Genomic DNA, 18913 nt, shown 5'->3' with positions numbered 1-18913 from the left:
CGACAGAACACTTGCGATTGTCGCGCATGGTCAGTGCCTTCTTCAGTTCCCACAGCACAGGTGGATGGAAATGCAAAAGCAGGAGGATGGTGGGGGGCCTGGGACCAAGAGCGGCTGAGCCCGAGGGTAACTTTCATTTCTTCAAACCTTAGTTTTAATGAGGGTTCTTGAACTCTTTAACCTCTCTTCTAGCCCACCACCCACCAGAGTTAGTGGAAAAGAAAGGATGTGGAGGTGAAGGTGAGGGTGGGGAGTGGACCTGTTTAGAAAGGGTCTTTGGAGCAACTCCCATCTGTGTTGTCTGGAAGTCAGCAGTTCAGTTCACAGGTCAGCAGCAGCAGCTCGATCCACTCGCAAATACTTCACTGGTGCACAGCAGTCCAGTTGGGTGGAATCAGGATAGCAACAGGAATCAGCAGTGGTGGCACGACCTAGCAGAGACAGCCAGGCCTCAGCCCCAGCTCGAGTTAGCAGGAGGGACCAGGGAAGCTACGATCAGTGAATACTTAAGACCCACAAGCTTGCCCAGCTGGCTCTAAGCAAGCCTAGCTCAGCCTCTGTCACTGTCCTCCCAGTCCTTATACCTCCTCACACCACACGTCCTCCTCAGTCTTGCTCAGCACATGCCTCAGCTGACATCACTCTGCCAACCAGCCCGAGTCTGAGGAAGCTGCAGCAAACTGCAGCTCACCACTAGAAGGTTTAGGGTGTCTCTCTATGGAGTCCAGACAAATGCAGCCCAGCTATGCAGTGTAAGGCAGACCAATACATGCGTGTTGTTATCACGTGTCCTTTCACGTGCTTGCTTTAGCAGAACGTCCTTTCTCCTGTGTCTGCTTCAGCTAAATGTTTCTTAATGTGTTTTCCCCAGCAGAACTCTATCTAAATGATTTCCCAAAGAACCCTTAAGTTTCCACATCACGGAGGAGCCTGTGGACTCTCTCAGGAACTGAAGAGAGTCTAATTGAGCTCTCTGACCACCTAAGGGCTTTGTAAGCCTAAGGTTAGGAGTTGTGTGAACCCAAAACAGGGCAGACTCACCAACATCCACTGGCTGGCCCCTCAGCCAGCTTCTAAAAACCAGTGCTTGGAAAGCAAGAAAAAACTGGAGGGAGGAACACCAAATGACCTTAGAAGCCCTAGAGGTCAAAGGACACTGCATGACATAGGTTCTAAAGGATAGAGCTGCCACCTGGACTTCTGTATGCTGAGAAAATGCCTTTCTGGAATGGAGGAGAAGCCTCGTGTGGTGGACACACTTTTAATCTCAGTGCTTGAGGCAGAGGCAGGCACATCTTGGGTTGAGTTCAGCCTGATCTAGTCCAGACAGCTAGTGGAACCCTACCTCATTAAAAAATACATAGAAAGAATGAGGGGAAATGTGGACATTGTCAGATGACAGGCAAACAACGCCATGCCACCAGCAGACTCGCACTGAACGACACACTTTCCAAGCAGAAGTGCAAGACGAGTGCCTTAACATGGAAGAGTCTTCAGGCCACGTTACCTATTTCCTAAAGCTTGTTATGGCCAAAGTCGGATCTGCGAGATTATCTGATCGAGTTTTATGTGTTTTGGTTGTGAGCCTCGATGTTTAATGGCTAAACCAGCCACGATGTAGTTTTAAATATATGTAGAAAAAGAATGCATTAAAGACAATTCATAAATAAGGGAGCGTATAGAAAGCATGGAAAGAGAGGGACACTCCCACACTTGATAAAGTGATCACTCCAGTCACCACTGTGGTTGGTGTATGTATGTTACATGTATATGGTGTATGTATGTTACATGTATATATATATATTTGATTGTAACTGGAGATGCCACTCACAGCTCTGTAGATAAATTGAAGTAAATATGTATATATTTGTTTATTGTGGGTGCACAGTCATGCCACGTGCATGTGGCCTTGAGCTATGATTCTCATACCCTGTCCTCTTGAATGCTGAGATTGCAGGCATGGGCACCACATCCAGCCTATCGTAGAATTCTAAAAATATTCAGTTGATTCATAATAAAGTAGAAGTAGTAAACAGAAAACAACAAAATCCCAGAATAAGTTTAAAAACTCATACTGATGTAAGCGCAGACACATTATCAACTACACGAAATATAAGTAATCTAATTTTATTGGTTGAAGAAAACATGATCGGAGTGCATTAAAAATATGACTCAGCTCTGTGATATGTACAAGAAATTCATTTCAGATACAATAATATAAGAGGTTTAGGATGTTGGGCTGGAGAGATGGCTCAGTGGTTAAGAGCACTGACTGCTCTTCCAGAGGTCCTGAGTTCAATTCCCAGCACCACATGGTGGCTCACAACCATCTGTAATGGAATCCGATGCCCTCTTCTGGTATGTTTGAGGACAATGCAGTGTACTCACATACATGAAATAAATAAATGTTAAAAAAGAAAAAAGGGGTTTAGGGTGAGGGTATGGGAAAGACCCATGCAGCATTCCTCAGACAACAGCAAGAGTATCTCCAGTGGCAGACGAGGAGGCATCCGATGAAAGGGTCGTAGAGACACAGAGCAGCATACAGTGATGGAGGAGCACTAAGCCATGCGTTCTGAGCACGCAGACACCAGGCGTCACCGTTATGAACGCCTGTGAGGCTAAGACCAATAGATCTGAAAATCCCCAGTTAGGATTTGAGGCTGTGATGTTCTCATAAGTCAGGGGATAACTGGCACAGAGAAGGACCCAGTGTCACCACCAAACAACAGGATATACTATGGTATGTGGGCACTCCTCCCCTGTATAGGGCTGAAAACAATCTGCAGTAACTAGAAGAACTGCAGCTGTAATTCCCTTGTAAGAGCTGGAAGGTAACAGGAGCTCAGAACACCAGGCATCTTGTAGTACATTTGCGATTAACTGGCATCTGGGCTAAAGATATCTCAAAGGGAATTCAAAAATTAAAAATGAAAGCATTTAAAATGCCCAGGAGAAAAGGCCCTTGCGGCCAAGCCTGAAGGTCTGAGCCCACTGGGAGCCTCATGGTAGAAGGAGAGAGAGCTGACTGCTGCAGGTCATCTTGTGACCTCCACACACCTGCTGTGGGACGCTCACTCCCACGGACCCACTCCTCCCCCACACATAAATACCTGTCAGTAGTTGGCTGTGCGTGGAGAGTCCGTGGACATGCAGAGTACTGCTCACTATGCAGTGATATCCTGGAACTGTTGCATGAGTGCGTCTGAGGCCCTAGTCCGGGAGAGCACTAGACTGTCTCACTGTGCAGACTGCACCCACAGTAGGTGGTGGAGCACACGCTGTCCTGTGCCCACAGACTGTTTACTGCAGGATTTACAACAGTGCCTCTTACAGACCTCAGCAGAATACTTAGCAGGGCATGCTGTCTCACGGTGAATTAGCTCAGCCTTGGTATGATGTGCCTCCAGAGCCGATGAGTCCTTATTTCCTGTGTCCCTGGTTCCATTCATCTCTGTCTGTGTCATGCCAGCTCATCTGTGGGAGTGACTCCGGAAGAGAAAAATACGTAGAGAAAACTCCGTGTAAGATACAGAGGGTGACTGACAAGTAGGTGAGCTCAGGCATGGTGCAGCTTTTAGAGATTTTAATTGTTGATCTGATGGCTGCAGAGTGACCCATGTACCTGTGTTTCTGGTATTTTCTTGAGTAGAGATGCACAGGAAGCAGTTGGGAGGGCTTTGTAGGAGTACTTGCCTGGGTTCGGAAAGAAGCAGGCTCGGGAGTCCACACTTCTACTGTGGGAGTCTAGAAAAGGAAGACAGGAAACCATTAGAGTGGACATCAGTGGAACTGAAAACAGGGAGACCAATAGGAAATTAACCACACTGAAGGGCAGCTCTCTGAGCATCAGTGAGAGTCCTAAGCCATAGAGAGGATAATTATGGAAGAAATATCTTTATATCAGAAACCAGATCTGTGCCACTCCATCTCGTGCAGTGAACAGCTTAGATGTGATGAGTTTAGTCACTGTACAATTCACTACCACACCCCTAAAAGCAGTGCCTGTTAAACTCACAGCGGAGGAACAGGACATCTGGGCAGATGCCTGTCCATCCACCCAGGAACTGAGTAAGTACTAACTGCCGCCCCACAGAGCCGGGCCTGTGGTGGAGTGCTGAGTCCGGCTGTGCTGTGGCCTCGGAGCAAAGTTGTGTTTGGGAACTGCACTTTTGTCAAATTGTTCTAAAGAGAGTATCTAAAATAAAAAAACAAACGACCTTATTGGATAAAGATGTGTCTTTAATGATGTCTTCATCCCAAGCCGCAGTGCCACAGTCACTGTTAAAGTTTTACCACACAGGAGAGCGTAGCCCCACAGCAGCTGCTGGGTCTGCAGATGCGGGGGGGGGGGCGCTGCACCTTCACGTGAGATCTGGATGGTCAAGGGGCAGCCTCTGCGTCACAGCCGGTCTGTGTGTGGTGCAGGGTTCTGTGGTCTCTGCACACTGTCTACACCAGAACTCAGGAGGTCACAGATGCATGTTGTGTTGAGACAGGGCATGAGTTTGAATCCAGATGTGTCTCTTTCTAAAGCTGCGTCTTCTCATTGTCAGACCGGGATTGTTGTAGCCGGGATGTTCAAGTTTTCTGCCAAGCTTCTCTTTCATTCTCAGTAAAATGTTGTGAAGCGGTTGCTCCTAACAAGTGTGCCAGTCTGTGAGTGACAACAGCTTTAGAGCTACAGAAGTAGAGAATTTCCATAGTGACTAAAAGACTTAGTTATCAGAGCCGAAGAGCTAAGTTAGGCTAAAAAGTACCCCTCTGTCCCGCCTTCTCCCAACTCTGTCAGTGTGTCCCTGCCAGTGATACTGCCATCTCCCAGCTTGTACCAGCCCCGTTTGTGACCCAAGGGAGCAGGTTGCCCACGTCTCCTTCAACAGCACCTGCCATTTGCTGGATTAGATTAGAATGTGGACTTCCTTATGTGCACGTGAGGTGCTGGTGAGGCTGTGGATGTCTTGGAGTCTGGGCTTCTGTTTCTGCAATGTTAATCTGTATTTTTTAAAAATTTAGACTTATTTATTTTTATTTTATATGTATGAGTGTTTTGTCTAGATCTGTATGTCTGTGAATCGTGTGCATGCCTGGTGCCCACAGAGGTCAGAAGTAGGCATCAGATCCCCTGGAACTAGAGTTATGGATGGTTTTGAGCTGTGCGTGTGTGTGCGTGTGTGTGTGTGTGTGAATTGGCTGTTCTGTCTCTTTGCTGAAACACTTTTCTCAGAGTGCCAGGTTGTGTGGTCTGTGTTGATAACTTCAGATGCTTGAGGAATGCTGCCGAGAGGAAGGAGCTTACCCAGAGGGTTATGTTCAGGACACAGACCCACAGTAGCATGGCTTTGTGCAAGAACACTGTCTCTGAGAATACTACTTGTAGTATTACTCTGAGAATGTCTACTTGTAATAGAGCTGAGTTGAACTTGGGACAACTGTATGTTTGAGAGACACAGTTTAGTTACGTTAATGTTAGTATTCTGTGCTAACTCATCATTCCATTGTTACACATGTATAATTAAGACTGTTTTAAGTATATAAGATATGTCTATCAATCTAGCACACCACTGCACAATTCTTGATCCTTTGGATTTATAGAGTATTCTTTTTGTTCCAAAGGACTCAGTTTCTTAAGATGTTTTCAGAAATTAAGACTATAAGGGTAGTTTTATCCTGGGACCCCAAACAACTGTGATGTAAGGGGAATCGTCTCATGTTGCCTTCTTTGGCCTATGTTGTTTGATCTCAGGTCTAGGAGGAGCAGGGACATGACCTGTCCTGTTGCCCTGTGATACAGCATTACTGGACTTAGCCTCAAGGCCTTTTACTCATCTGTGGAGGAGATAACCACTGGGTGCTGCCAGGTGGCAGGCACCAGTTAGGCGATGGGGCAGGTGCCGTCAGGCCTATGCTTTTTGTTTAGATGGAGGGACCTAGGTAGGCACGGGACGCTAGTGCAGCGGGAGGAGTCTGAGGAGGCAGAGACACAGGGCTCTGGATGATGTGCATGGTCCTTTAACAGTTCACTCTTCCAAGTCCCAGTTGTGTCTCCCACCAAATGTGCTCATGTCTGCTGCCCCCTTTCCAAGACTACAATTTACTTCTTCAAGCTGGCCAGGGTGTCTTTTGATTAGCCTCATTTTTAAGTGTGCCCCTTCCAGTGTTTACCTCCATTAAAGTAAAATAGGCCTGACTTTCAGCCTGCTGCAATCCCTTGGCTCCTCCTTGTATATTTTCTCCCTGGACAAATAGATTGCCCCACTTTTCCATGTTCCTGTTGCAGTACGTTCCCAGACCCTTGGACAGAGGCCTGAAGTGCAGACACCCAGATCTTCCCAAGACCCTCTGGTCCTCAGACCTGTAGCTCTTGCCTGTTGACATCCTGGGTCCCACTTTGCTCACACTTGCCTGTGATAGCTCAGGACTTTCTTCCCGGCCTCCTCTGCCACTTTCCAGCCACCAAGTCTTAAAGTGCGATCAGCTTTCTCTGGCTTTTTTCCTGTGGAGGTATATAGGATTTTCATTTTGTTAGTTGTTCTGGGAACAAGATTGAAATATGGGTGATGGAATCTTGTCTAATCTGAAGTCTGTACCCATTCTCTCTCCCTATCTTCAAATGTGCTGTTTTCCATGTTTGGTCTGGTTCTCCTCCATCATTCATACTGAGTCTGCAGTCACTTATGATGGTGCTTTATAGAAATGAGACCCTACAACTAACAACTCCTGCATAACCTTCACACAGACCTTAGGTGAAAGTTAGGCCTCCTGGTTGGGCTTCCCAGCCTGCCTTGACTTGCCCCCCTGCCGCCTCTCTTGCTGCTCATGGCTTCTTCCCCTGCAGAGCCATTGCCACCTCGGTGTTCTGTGGTTCTGGCCCCACTGTTGCTGTCTTGCAGGTCTGAAGCACATTCAGGGCAGTGTGCACCGATCATCACTTTCCATCGTCTGCCCCTCTTCTCACCATTCGTTTCTGCCTTCCTTTAAAGTTCTCTGCTTTCCTCTGGGGTTTATCTAGGTCTCTTTTACCTGGGCTCTTTTGTGCCTCAATTCATGCTTGTAGCACTGGTCCACCCTGTGCACCACTTTCATTTATGTATCTTTTTTCTTTTACATTTTGAAATAGTAGCCTCAGCTGCCCAGGAAGTTACTATGTAGAGCAGGCCAGCCTTGAACTCAGATTAAAGATGCACACTGCATACCTGGCAGGTCTTAGTTTTGATAAAGAGACACACTCTTAGCTTAAGGTGGCTGGAACCCGCCATGTAGCCCCAGGCTGGCCTGGAGCTCAAGGTCGTCCTTCCAGCCTCTTAAGTGTGGGTTATAGGCAGGGGCCACTATGCCCAGCTCTGTATAGTAGATTTTGATGTTTTCTGTGTCTTTTTCCAACAAGCCTTAGATTCCTCAAATGGCCAAGCATACTCACTGAATAATAATAACAGGAAGAGACAGTAAGTGTGCTAGATGACTGCAGATGATCTGAAGGTGTGTACACCTGCAGCATCTGTCAGCCGCCCCTGTCACTGCCACCGCTCCCTCCCACAGAGCACACCTGCGGATTTCTGGCGGGTGCTTGGCTGATCTGACAGAGTGTGGTGCCTTTGTGTTGTAGAAGTTTAGACTGTTGGTAAGGCGTGGGCGTGCTGTATTCTCAGGCTGTACTTCCGGGATGATATCACAATGCTACATTTTAAGCAGCACCAAACCTCGGCTTCATCTGCTATAAAAGTATAAACTGAATAAAATAGTAGTTTTTACAACTGTCTTGCTTTGAGGCCATTTCTCTCAGAAATGGAATCAGGCTTCCCAGGCAGCTAGCTGATTAGGCATGCACCGACAGGCAGGGGGTGGCTGCCATGTCTGTTAGCATTGTGCGTGAGTGTGGGATGCCATTCTCACCTGTGGATGGTAGATGCCGTGTGGTAGACTGCTGCTCTTTGGAGCTCACTCCAGCTTCTAGGCATACCCCACTCAGGCGTATCTGTGGAGGGCACAGGCAGGGAAAGTCTATACAGCAACTGAAGAAATACTGTGTTTTCTAAACAGATGCCAACAGGGCCCTGAAGTGAGATACAATAGTAGACTATAGTTTTAGGAGAATTAATTTTCACCTGAATTTAACAAAGTCAAACCGTCAAACCACAATTTCAAGGAAACTTCAGATTCAAACCCGAGAAACAGGATAAATAATTCACGATGGATTTGAATGGCCTGGCCTGAACTTGGGCCTGTGGACCCAGGGCTTCTGTGTTTACCGTCTCTTTAGCAGTGTCTTTGTGGCCTTGGGCAGGTTCTTCACAAAAACAAAAACCACACAATCAAATCCAGGAGACAAAGGAAGGTGCTCAGGTCTGAGAAGAGCCTCTGAGTGGCTGTTCCCCTCGCTCCTGAGCTGTCCTTTGTAGATCCCAGTTCTCGGTCCTTTGTACTCTGCCTCTGCTGTCTTTCTATCAAGTTTCCTTCTGACACACATGTCCTGTGGAAGCAGGTGTCAGGAAGTAGTAGGTGCATAGGCCTAGGATTTGAAGAATCACACAAAAGCTGTTTCTGTGATAGGAGTATTGTTCACGGAGGCCTCACCCCACGACAGAGGTACCATTGTGGAACAGCCATTGACATCTGGTGTTGGGAGTAGAGAAATTGTCAGTGGTTGGTTAGGTGGGATAGTCACTCCCTGGGTAACTTACTGGGGAAAAACCTACATTGTCTTGTTTTAGGGTATGAGGCACTGGGGATTTGGACAAATGACTTGTAAACAAAGAAAAAATGTAAGAAAGACTACTTTTAGAATATTTTTAGGTTAATAACAAAATTGAGAGGCAAGTAGAAGATAGTGCCCTCTTGGCGTCGCCATCCATACACACCGTAGCTTCCACTGGTATCAGCCTGACAGAAACCACATTCCTCCCTGGCCCAAGAGCATAAGTTAACTGAAAGGCAGTAGCTTCACAGTGTATGCAGCTCCTGTGTGGACTGAATTCCTGAGGTGATCAGTTGCAAAGATGACGGTGGACTTTGGCTTGTGGATTCAGAGCTCTCCACCCGTGTGTTCTTGGCTTTGCTCCTTGGCCTGTGGAGATATAAATGACCTGTGCTGCCCCTCATGCAGACAGAAATGAGGACTAGAATCTTCAAGTTATGCTCTGTTTAAAGAGCTGGCAACTTGAGAAGACAGGTTAGCCACCTCCAGAGCTGTCTGGATCTCATCTTCGGCCAGATGGTTATAGGGCTTGTGCCTCTGATTGGAGCATTTCGTAGTCTATATCTTAAGAATACATTTGTGCTTTACAGTGTAGGAAGGGTGCACACACACACACGTGCACGCACATACACACACACACACACACACACACACACACACACACACACACACACACACACACACACCCCCAGATCTGTTCTAAGTTGATTGCTCTAGATGTCATCCCAAGGACTAATTCAGGGGATGCAAGGCCTGGTAACCTTGGTATTTATCCCCACTGTACCCAGGCTACAGGGAGAGCCGAGAAGGAGAAAAACCAGCACTGTGGATCTCCGAGGTAAGATGGATAGCCAATCAGGACAGACTGACTGCCTTTGTCTCTCCTCTTTAGCTAAGGAGCCAGGGGCCAGCATCTCTTCAAAGGAACATGCTCAGTGCCCTTGCATTCTTCCTGGGTCCCTGAGTAAAAGTTCCACTATTTCCTGACAGCACTTTGAGCTGCTTCTAACACATGGGCCTTTGGGAAGTGTTCAAAGACCAAACTATCACATACACTTTATAACAAGTTACCTACGGAGTCTCAGTCTGCCATGCCACAGCCTCCTAGCTGCAGTCAGTTGTAGGTGGCCAACTGCTCAGACCGTGTTCTGTCATGTATGCCACCTGATGGCGTTCTCGGGACCTGTTCCTGCTCTGAGGGCTTCTTGAAATATGGATCTGTGCTAATGTGGTGAGTTTTTAATAAAAACAAACCCAAAAAATGGTTTCTTGTATTTTAAAAAAAGTATGTGTGTGTGTGGGTCTGTGTGGTCTGTGTGGATTTGTGTGTGTAAGCGCAGGGCCTGCAGAGCCTAAGAAGGTGTGGGACCCCTGGAGCTGGAGTTACAGGTGGGTGTGAGCGGTACTGTGGTTGCTGGGAACGCAGTCCTGGCCTCTGAAGAGAAGCAGTGCTAGGCCATCTGTAGCCTCTAAAGAATGAACTTTAACCTCTCTTCACTCTGTTAAGATTCACTTTGGCTCTTGTCTGCAGGGTTCATCTTTGTTCAAATGGGATGCCTTGCGGCCTCCACTGTGCTGTCTGTCCTTCAGGCTGTCTGTCCTCATTGCCTTCAGAGTCAGTGCCTCCGCCCCCACTCTCTGCCCTCAGGGTCATTGCTGGACTCCCTGTGTGCAGCCCTTTGGGTGGACTGTCCTTTACTTTGTGACACACGTGGGACTTTCCTCCTCTCACGGCCTTTGTTTGCTTATCCTCGTGGCCTCTGAATGACGTCTTGGTGTTTCTGGTGCCCACTCTCTTGGGCACTTTCCGTGTGAGCATTTTCATTCCTTCGGCGGACAGCAGGAGCCTCATTGCTGAGTTGCCTATGGAGAAGGAAGACAGTTTTGTGAGAGACTGCCCAGTGTCTTCCAAAGGAGCTGTGGCCCTTTACGTCTCCCACAGCTGTACAGGAAGTCACGTGCTGTGTCTTTACCACCCAGCTCCACCCCAGAGAGAATTTTAGTTGACACACAGTGATGGCACAGAGGCATGGAATGCAGCGTCGTATTTCAGTGCATGTGTGCTGTGTGTGTGCAGCCAGCAGGGCAATCGGTCTACTCCCACTTGAAATGTTTATTAGTTTGTGGTGCTGAGAACTTTAAAACTGTGCTAATGTAGTTGTTATGAACTGTACAACTATTCGATGTGAGCCCTACCCACCCCCATGTCCAGCCTCCTAGCCCTGCTCTGCAGGTGAAACTTACAAGGTCATTTATTTGCCTTTAGCTCCTGCTGGGAGAATGCATAGTGTTTGTCTTTCTGTGTCTAGCTGGCTTCATGGTAGCTACAATGCTTACCTACAGCTTCCAGGCAAGCCCGTAGTGCATTTTCTGGCCTCCCTGGACTCTGCACATGCATATATACATATAGGCAAAACACCGGTGCACACAAAATAAATAAATAAATAAAATCTAGAAAAAGATTGGCATTAACACAAACCGAGTTGCAGTTGACATTTTTGAGACTTGATTTAGAAGATGGTTTTAGCATCATTCTATTGATTGATTGATTGATTGCTCTTGGTAAATTTGTTCTAAAAATTATCTTAAGAATTATAAAAAATTCCATTTTTTCTAACTATGGTTAAAAGATGAATTTCTGTTAAGATGAATACATTTTTGAGATTCAACATTGTAGGTGGACTAATACCACAGTGATGGGTGGGTCTTATGTACAGAAGCTGAGTGTGTTATCACCTCAAGGAGGTGTCTCTCTCTCTCTCTCTCTCTCTCTCTCTCTCTCTCTCTCTCTCTCTTTCTCTCTCCTTTCTCCCCCTCCCTCCCTCTCTCCTTTCTTTTGACTCTAGATTGGCCTTGAATTTGCAATCTACCTGCCTTAGTTTCCTAAGTGTTTGCAAATACATTTTCCAAGCACAAAGACACATTTCTCCCAATATGGCAACATTATGATTGTTATCCTTTCTTGGAGGATAAATTACTCTGGAAACATTGGCTTTACTTTTAGCCATTTGTTACCATTCAAATTATTACGTCTAAAGAAATCCTGGTGGTGGCCGAGCATGTAAGTTCTCAGTGGTATGAAGGGTTGGTGGGCGTGTGTACGACACAGTATGTTACGGCCGGTGCCCTGGCCTGGACAGGAGCTTGCATCTTCGCAGTCAACCCTTTAATTGATATTGCGTGGATTTTGTTAAACTTGTCTCAGAGTGTATTTTCCTTGGGAAATGTTTGGACTTTAAGTGCCCAGGAGAGAAGCCCTTTGTAGCATGCACTGTGTGTGACTGTGTGAGTTGTGTGACTCTCACTATTCATAGACTGAACAGACAACTTAAACCTTAAACTTGAGCCTACTCAGAGGAAGGCTCCTCCAGTAGGGTCAGCCTTCTGTTAAAAGGAAAGCCCACCGCATAGGCCTGGGGGACATCCCTTGGCTGTGCTGCTGCTTCTGCCCGTGGTTCAGCTGTTGGAAAGGCAGTGACCTTGGGTGCTTTTCTGTGTATGACTGCTTACTCCAGGGCTCAGTGTGTTCTGGTAGCTCGCCTGTCGCCTGCCTCTGGCTTCACTCTCGCCCTTATGCTGACTGAGGCAGTATTTCTTAGTCTCTCATCTCTGGGCTTTGATGCATATGTTCTGAAGGTGGCCACCGTGACTTTGGGTAGCAGCAGATGGTAAACCTTCAGGCCGCCACCAGCTATACTGATGCTAAGTTGGGGAGTTCACATTTGATGAAGAATCAGAAGTGCATATGAAAGCTTTCACTGCCTAAACACCTTCTAATTAAAAGATTAGCATACGAAAACCTTTGCAGCTGCCTGGGCATATGAAGGAAATGAAAATTCGTTGTTTTCTTAGAAATGCAGTTATTTATCTGTCAGTGCAGTGCAGTTCCCCGTTGCCATTGCCTCCTAACAGCTCTTCCTCACTTGTCCCAGTGTGATTTTGGCAGTAGTCGGGCAGTAGCTAGGTGATTAGGACTGAAGGAGGGACCTTTGGAAGCCACAGATGCTTGCACACCTTAAATTTAGGTACTCTGAACTTGAGTGTGTGTGTGTGTGTGTGTGTGTGTGTGTGTGTGTGTGTGTGTGTCTGAGAGAGAGAGAGAGAGAGAGAGAGAGAGAGAGAGAGAGAGAGAGAGAGAGAATATGCTAACGTCACATGGTTCTGGTAGATTTGATCTGCTGTTTTCTATCTTGGAAGCTATTAGATATTTCTGGGTTAAATTGGTGCTTAAAGAACTCAGCCTGTCCCAAGATTACCCTTCTTTGTGTGATGGAGCAGGTACATGTTACTCCAGTTCACAGGCAGGACTCTGTGACACGTTAAACTGAAAGTTTAACACGGAGAAAATTTGGTTCCATCCAAGGAAATTTAAAAATATTGTGCATAAATCCTAGAAGCCTGTTGCATTTGCTACCAAAGCAGCTTTTTAAGAGTAGGAGGCGAGACTTTTGAGGCAAGCTGAGTATCCAGGGGCAGGACTTTTAAAACTTTCCTTCTGAGCAGAGAACGTCTGGGAGACCAAAGGTAGACTGACGGCTTGTGAGAGTAGGTATGGGGCTGAACACGTTTGCGTTTTGTGGGGATGCAAACTGGCATCAACAGAGCCCATGAACAGGGCGTGGACCTGGATGCATCTGGGATCACAGACTTTGGACCGCAGCGTAAACCACAGATCTTAGAGAACTGTTCCTGATCTGTGCTGTTGCCGGAATCCGTGTGGAAGCCTATGGTCTACGCATGCTCCCGAGGGCTGGAGGGAATTCTTGGGAGAGCGCTGAAGGATGTTGGGTGTTGCCTTCCACTGTAGATGACGGCCAGCAGGGATCTTCGAGGGGAGGGACTCAGCTCGTGTTTGACCACACCCTGTGAATATATGCACAATGCCAAGTAGACTTGTCCTTGTGTGGGTGACAAGGTATAGGTGACAAGGTGTAGGGAAGGACTGGGAAACGAGTGTGGTAGGGGGTCTATGCTGGGAAATCCCCAAAGAATCAATAAAAGTGTTGTGTTGGGGGAAAAAAAAGAAAGTGAAGTGCGGTGGGCTTAGATGAGATCTGGGGAGCTGTGTTCACCCACACATCACTGGGGCAGTGGAAGTTTGGTGCCGGCCGTTTGCTGCACACAGCCGTGCCTGCAGAGTGGTGATGTTTTAATGCTTCCAACAGAAATCACTTAAGCATTGTAACTGTAGTCAAGTCCAGTGCGGCCTGTTCTGAGGAGAGAGTGTAGCATCTTTTTCTCACCCCGACTGTAGGTAAATGGTTTGTGAGTTTTCTCCCGATTGTGTGTTGCTCTTTCCTTCTCTCTCAGTGTGTGGTTATAGTTCTGGTGGGGAGAAGCACGGGTGAGTTTGGTTAGTGACCTAAGTTGCCCTCACCCCCTCAACAATGCTCTGTATCACTGTGGGCAAAGATGGAGCAGCCCTTCCTGTCAGGCCCTACGCTGATGTAGTGCTGCTGTGTATGTGTGACAAATGAAAGGGAGAAATGCGTTAATCGTGTTCCTTCAGTAAGACGTGCTGTCCACGGCAATTATTTCATGACAGTGTTAGCAACAGCACTTGTTTTATCATGAAATAAAGGATGGTTTTAGGAGCCTTTTATTGGGAAGACAATTGTATCAAATTAGTACAAATTAGAGTTTTGTCTTTATAAAGGTGAGCAGACCCATGAGCAGTTTTTAAATTGTGTTTGAGTCTACATATGAACAAATTCAGTCTGAGGGTTAAAGACGCTGTTATTTTGTCCTTTCTGCTGACAGCTTCATTACAGATCGGCCTACTGTTGGCATTAAAAACATGCCTGGCTCCTTATGATCTGTGTGCACGCGGCTATGATATTGATGCTATACCACTGTTCATTAAGGACTCACTTCAATGAGGCTGCAGTGGATAAATGTGAAGAGATACAGATGTTAAATGCAGTCGTTCTTCTTTGTGTACAGCCGCATGGCTAATAATTTCCTAGTGGCTAAAGCTCTTGTTAGCAGGAGTGCTGGCGTGTTAAGAACGGCACTATAAATAACTTTAAGAATGAAAGTTGAAGGTGCTTCTTTTAAAGACTATTGTTAACTAAACATTATTGCCAAGCAGATGGGGAGCAGTCGCCAGCCTGATGTTCCTAGGTCTAATTACATTACCACCAGCCCTGTACGGCTCAGTTGAAGAGGTGTACCCAGAGTCCAATTTATAATCATTTAGGCAACACCTGTTTGGGTGGAATTGACAGTCAAAGGGCACATTTAAAAAAAATCACATATGTTCTTGTGTTTATTACCTCAATGTGAACGTTGTCGAGTGGCAAGCAAACTTGGTGAGAGGAGAAAGCCTGCATCCACCCGCGCTTCCTGCCAGGTTTGTCCGTCCTCACCGGTCCTTTTATGCGGTCTGCTTCATGCTTCACGGCTGAGGGAGATTAGCAAGGAGAGGAGACTCCCACCCCCATTCCTGCAGGAGTATTCTGTTCTTACAGGCTGAGGCTTCTGGTAAGAAAAAGAAGCTGTCCGGCCTTACCTTCTACCTGGGGAAGTGTTTTCCACCCCATGTAGACCTGAGTCTTTGCAAACACGGTTAGCTCTCTGGGGAGTAACATAAAGAGTTGTAGGCTGATGTAAAAACCTGGAGAGGTGCTAGGAGCACAGATGCCTCCATAGAGCCCACCACTGTCCATCACCTTGTGTGTGTGGAAGAGACCATTAGGTCACCTTCAGGACTCGAGGATTATGAGAGCATTTCCATGCCTTGGAGGGTCTTTTTGTAGAGAATTGTCAGGAGCCCTGCCGGCAGTTAAAGTCTCTCTGTGTGATAGCAACCAAAGCCCACGCCTTTTCTGAACGGGTGGTCCACTATCCTTTCATGGTTTTCTTCTGGTGTTCTTCACCTCTGAAAGGTCTACTCGGGGCAGGATGGCTCCTGTCACTTCCTCATGCTTTCTGCAGGGTTTCCTGTCAGCCCTTCACAGGGGCTCCTTTGAGTGGGTGGGTGGCTACCCCACCTCGTGCTCCGTCTCTCACGTGCTCTTTCCTTGTTACGTCCTTTTTCTGGCTGCTTTCGTTCCCACCTCCCGTGTGCCAAGTGTGTAACTAACACACTGTTTGCACATGTGCAGTGCAGGACAGGTAGGCAGTGAGAGATGTCGCACTGGAGCCGGCTGACACGTTTCACCCTTCTTTCTTGGTAGTTTTTAAAGGAGGCTCAGTTAACAGTTTACGGTTGTTTGCTGACCCTTGAACTTGGTTGGTTAGACATGGGATGTTGAGAGCGCCCCATGATTGTACTTTCTGCCCTCGGTCCTGACTTTGTTTCCAAACTCCATTCGCACCTTGCCTTCTGTGTTCTTATCAAACCTGCCAGTCGTGTACTTGAAACAGAAACACCATTGCTACCCTACTGTCAGCATAGGCAACGCCAGCAGAGTTAGCTGTCAGAAGACCCTGTGCTCATTATGTTAGAATCGTGTGAGTCGGAGGCCTCTCTGGTGTGTGGAGGACCTGCCGCCATGCGCACTCACATGCTAACAGGCTGCCCTGCCTGTGCACTTAGAGGGGTGAGCTGTCTCCTTGCTGCTGGTTAGCTGAGGGCTGCTCTTTGCTTCTCTCAGGCTCCCTCTGAGCTTCTAGATGTGCCCCTTTGGTTCTTGCCTGTGTGGGTGGGTCTGCATCCTAGCCAGGTCCTTCTCAAACAAGGAAGACCCCTTTACCACATCACTGTGAAATTCATGGGGTTCAACATCACCCACCTGGACAGCCCAGGTGATCTGTAAGCTCCGCTTTCATTATTTCTGTGAAATGCTTTCTACTACAGCACAGTCTGCTCACAGACTCTTGAGCGGGCTGTGAGCATCTCTGGGGACCATGACACTGTGATATTCCCATAAGGATTTTGACATCTGGTTGGGAGATGACAAATGAACAAATGAAACCAAATTGAAGAGTTTGAGATGCCATAATAGAAGCCAGTACTATATAAATGGGAAGACAAAGGAAGAGCCATCGGTATTAATAAGAGAGACAGAGAGATTGACATGAGTTGAATATGGAGAAATGAGCAATGGTTTGAGTTACTGGCTGGGGGAATATTCCAGAGAGAAGCTGCAATGATAGTGATAGCCATCGTGACCCTGAGTGAACTTTATAAGATCATCTCAGTGTGACTGTCACACATGGTGGCCGCCCTGGTCATCTTTCATCATAGCATCGCACCCAGGGCCCTGAAGTCAGCTACGTGTGGAACTGGAGTGGTGACTGAGGGGGCTAATGCTGATTACCCATGTCGGACATGGTAAATGCTTACACTGAGGGAGAAGAAGGAGCCAGAGGTGGTTAGGAAGGCCTAGGAGCTGCAGTTCCTTTGTTGACTTGCCTGGCTTTAGTTGGAGAATTGAGAGAGACTTAGAGCTTGGGTTCAGGAACTCTGCAGGACATCTGGAAGGTATCTGTGTGAATAACACTGTATCACCACACAGACTGGCTTAAATAGGGCAGGCAGGTGAGGCACTCGGGAGAGGCTGTCAGAGAGGATGACAGCAGCCTCTGTAATGCCAAAAGAACGGTGGCAGCAGACACTCATGGGCTTGCTAGCTGGCCTTTGTGCTTATCTCTGCCTGTTTCCTTCTCCTAGGCTGTCAGGGATGGCCATTCGAGGGAACAGTGTGTGCACTGAAGGTCTTGCAGGCCTTATGAGTTGGCTCACTTCTTACAGACATGGGACAATGGGTGGCACATCTAAACACATTTACAGAAGGAGCCACTTCTTACAGACATGGGACAATGGGTGGCACATCTAAACACAATTTACAGAAGGAGCCTGGCCTGGTATTTTAAGAATTGACCATGGAGCTATGCAGTGTGCAGGGGAGCTGGAGGCCTGTCATGACGTCTTGGTTGTCAGCTGGGGCACTGGGGCAGGGCGCATGTTGACTTATGGAGTCAGTAGGGTTTGTTGATGGTGGTGCAGAGTAGAGAAGCAGTACCCACGGACGCCTGAGACGGCACTGGAGTCTCAGTTGTGGAGACCGTTAGGAGGGCTGCTTAGAGGTCACAGAAGGTTAGGACCCCATCAGTTTTAATAAATTACTACCGCTTTACCGTGTGAGGGAACCACCACCGCCACCCTGTTTTGCGGTTTCCCCACTTGCAAAGCTGGCCTAGAATTGCCAGGCAGCCTTGTACCCACCGCCATCTGCACCCACTTCCAGTCTCACCGCTGTGGGTACACCGTGCCTGCCACGCGTCGCACTTTTAAGAGACATTTTAAAAATAAATCCAGGAAACACAGGGATGGTTCTATGCTGTAGCAGTTTTAGAAAAGAAAATTGTAATAAAATTTATCAAGGCTGTTTGGGTCCGGTGATTTAAGGTTTTTATTTATTTATTTTTTTCCCTTTTCTTTTTTTCGGAGCTGGGGACCGAACCCAGGGCCTTGCGTGCTAGGCAAGCGCTCTACCACTGAGCTAAATCCCCAACCCCGATTTAAGGTTTTTAAAACGTCTATTTAGAAATTAGAATTTTGGGAAGAAGCACAACCAGAACCTGATTCTTCGTCTCTGAAAGTAAAGAGTTAATGTTTTATTATATATTGCTAAAATTATTAATTGTATCTTTTATTTAGGTTTTACTTGTAATGGACACAAGGACAGAACAGACATTCATTTTAAAAGTAAGTAAAATTTGTATGTTTAGTGAATTTAAAAATTGACTTTCAAACATAAACATGCTTTTGAAAGAAAAATACTTTTACATGGCACTTGATATCATATGTTTTTGGTGATTGATATTTCTGTCTTTCACAGTTGATAAACATGCTGTAGCTTCCATTTAAAGAGTTTTATGTTAAGAACATATAATTTGAATGCATCCAAGAACTAAGCGTGTATTTCAGAGGTGCTGTTCTGGTTTGTGAGGGTCACACGGGCCTCAGTTGAGCTGTGAGTACAGGTCCTGGTTCTGCAGATACTTGGCAGAGCTGTGTCCTGGCCTGTTCTTTGGTGCAAATTCAGTACATAGTTAAGTGAATAATTTTAGTTTTGATATTGTTTTTGGAATGGTTTGCAATAGTATGTATTCTAAATATATCCTGATTAAACATTCCCGTGGCACCCAAACGACCCTTGCCTTGAGCACCCCCTTTCTCTTGCTGATCAGGCACAACAGGAGGTCGGTCACATTGACACGCGTGCAGACCGCCTCTCTTTATGAGCAGTCCATGCCCCCACACCCAGT

At 46.9% G+C, this 18913-nt stretch overlaps 1 protein-coding gene across 5 annotated transcripts in view; it reads left to right on the top strand.

Moving 5' to 3' along the window:
- Rps6kc1 (ribosomal protein S6 kinase C1) overlaps positions 1 to 18913 on the top strand; it is a 141646-nt gene that overhangs the window by 87403 nt on the left and 35330 nt on the right. For 4 of the 5 annotated variants that reach the window (XM_032915432.1, XM_032915431.1, XM_032915433.1 and 1 more), the window contains one exon: positions 18303 to 18350. In XM_032915432.1, the coding sequence (XP_032771323.1) occupies positions 18303 to 18350 (48 nt within the window). Of the gene's footprint in view, positions 1 to 13807; positions 15048 to 18302; positions 18351 to 18913 lie in introns of those variants that run through there. The other variant, XM_032915435.1, reaches the window with a different exon arrangement.

Source organism: Rattus rattus, chromosome 10 (assembly GCF_011064425.1).
Source record: "Rattus rattus isolate New Zealand chromosome 10, Rrattus_CSIRO_v1, whole genome shotgun sequence".
Classification (NCBI taxonomy): domain Eukaryota; kingdom Metazoa; phylum Chordata; class Mammalia; order Rodentia; family Muridae; genus Rattus; species Rattus rattus.
The sequence above is the reverse complement of the archived record's forward strand: the minus strand, read 5'-3'. Positions and strand labels throughout refer to the sequence as shown.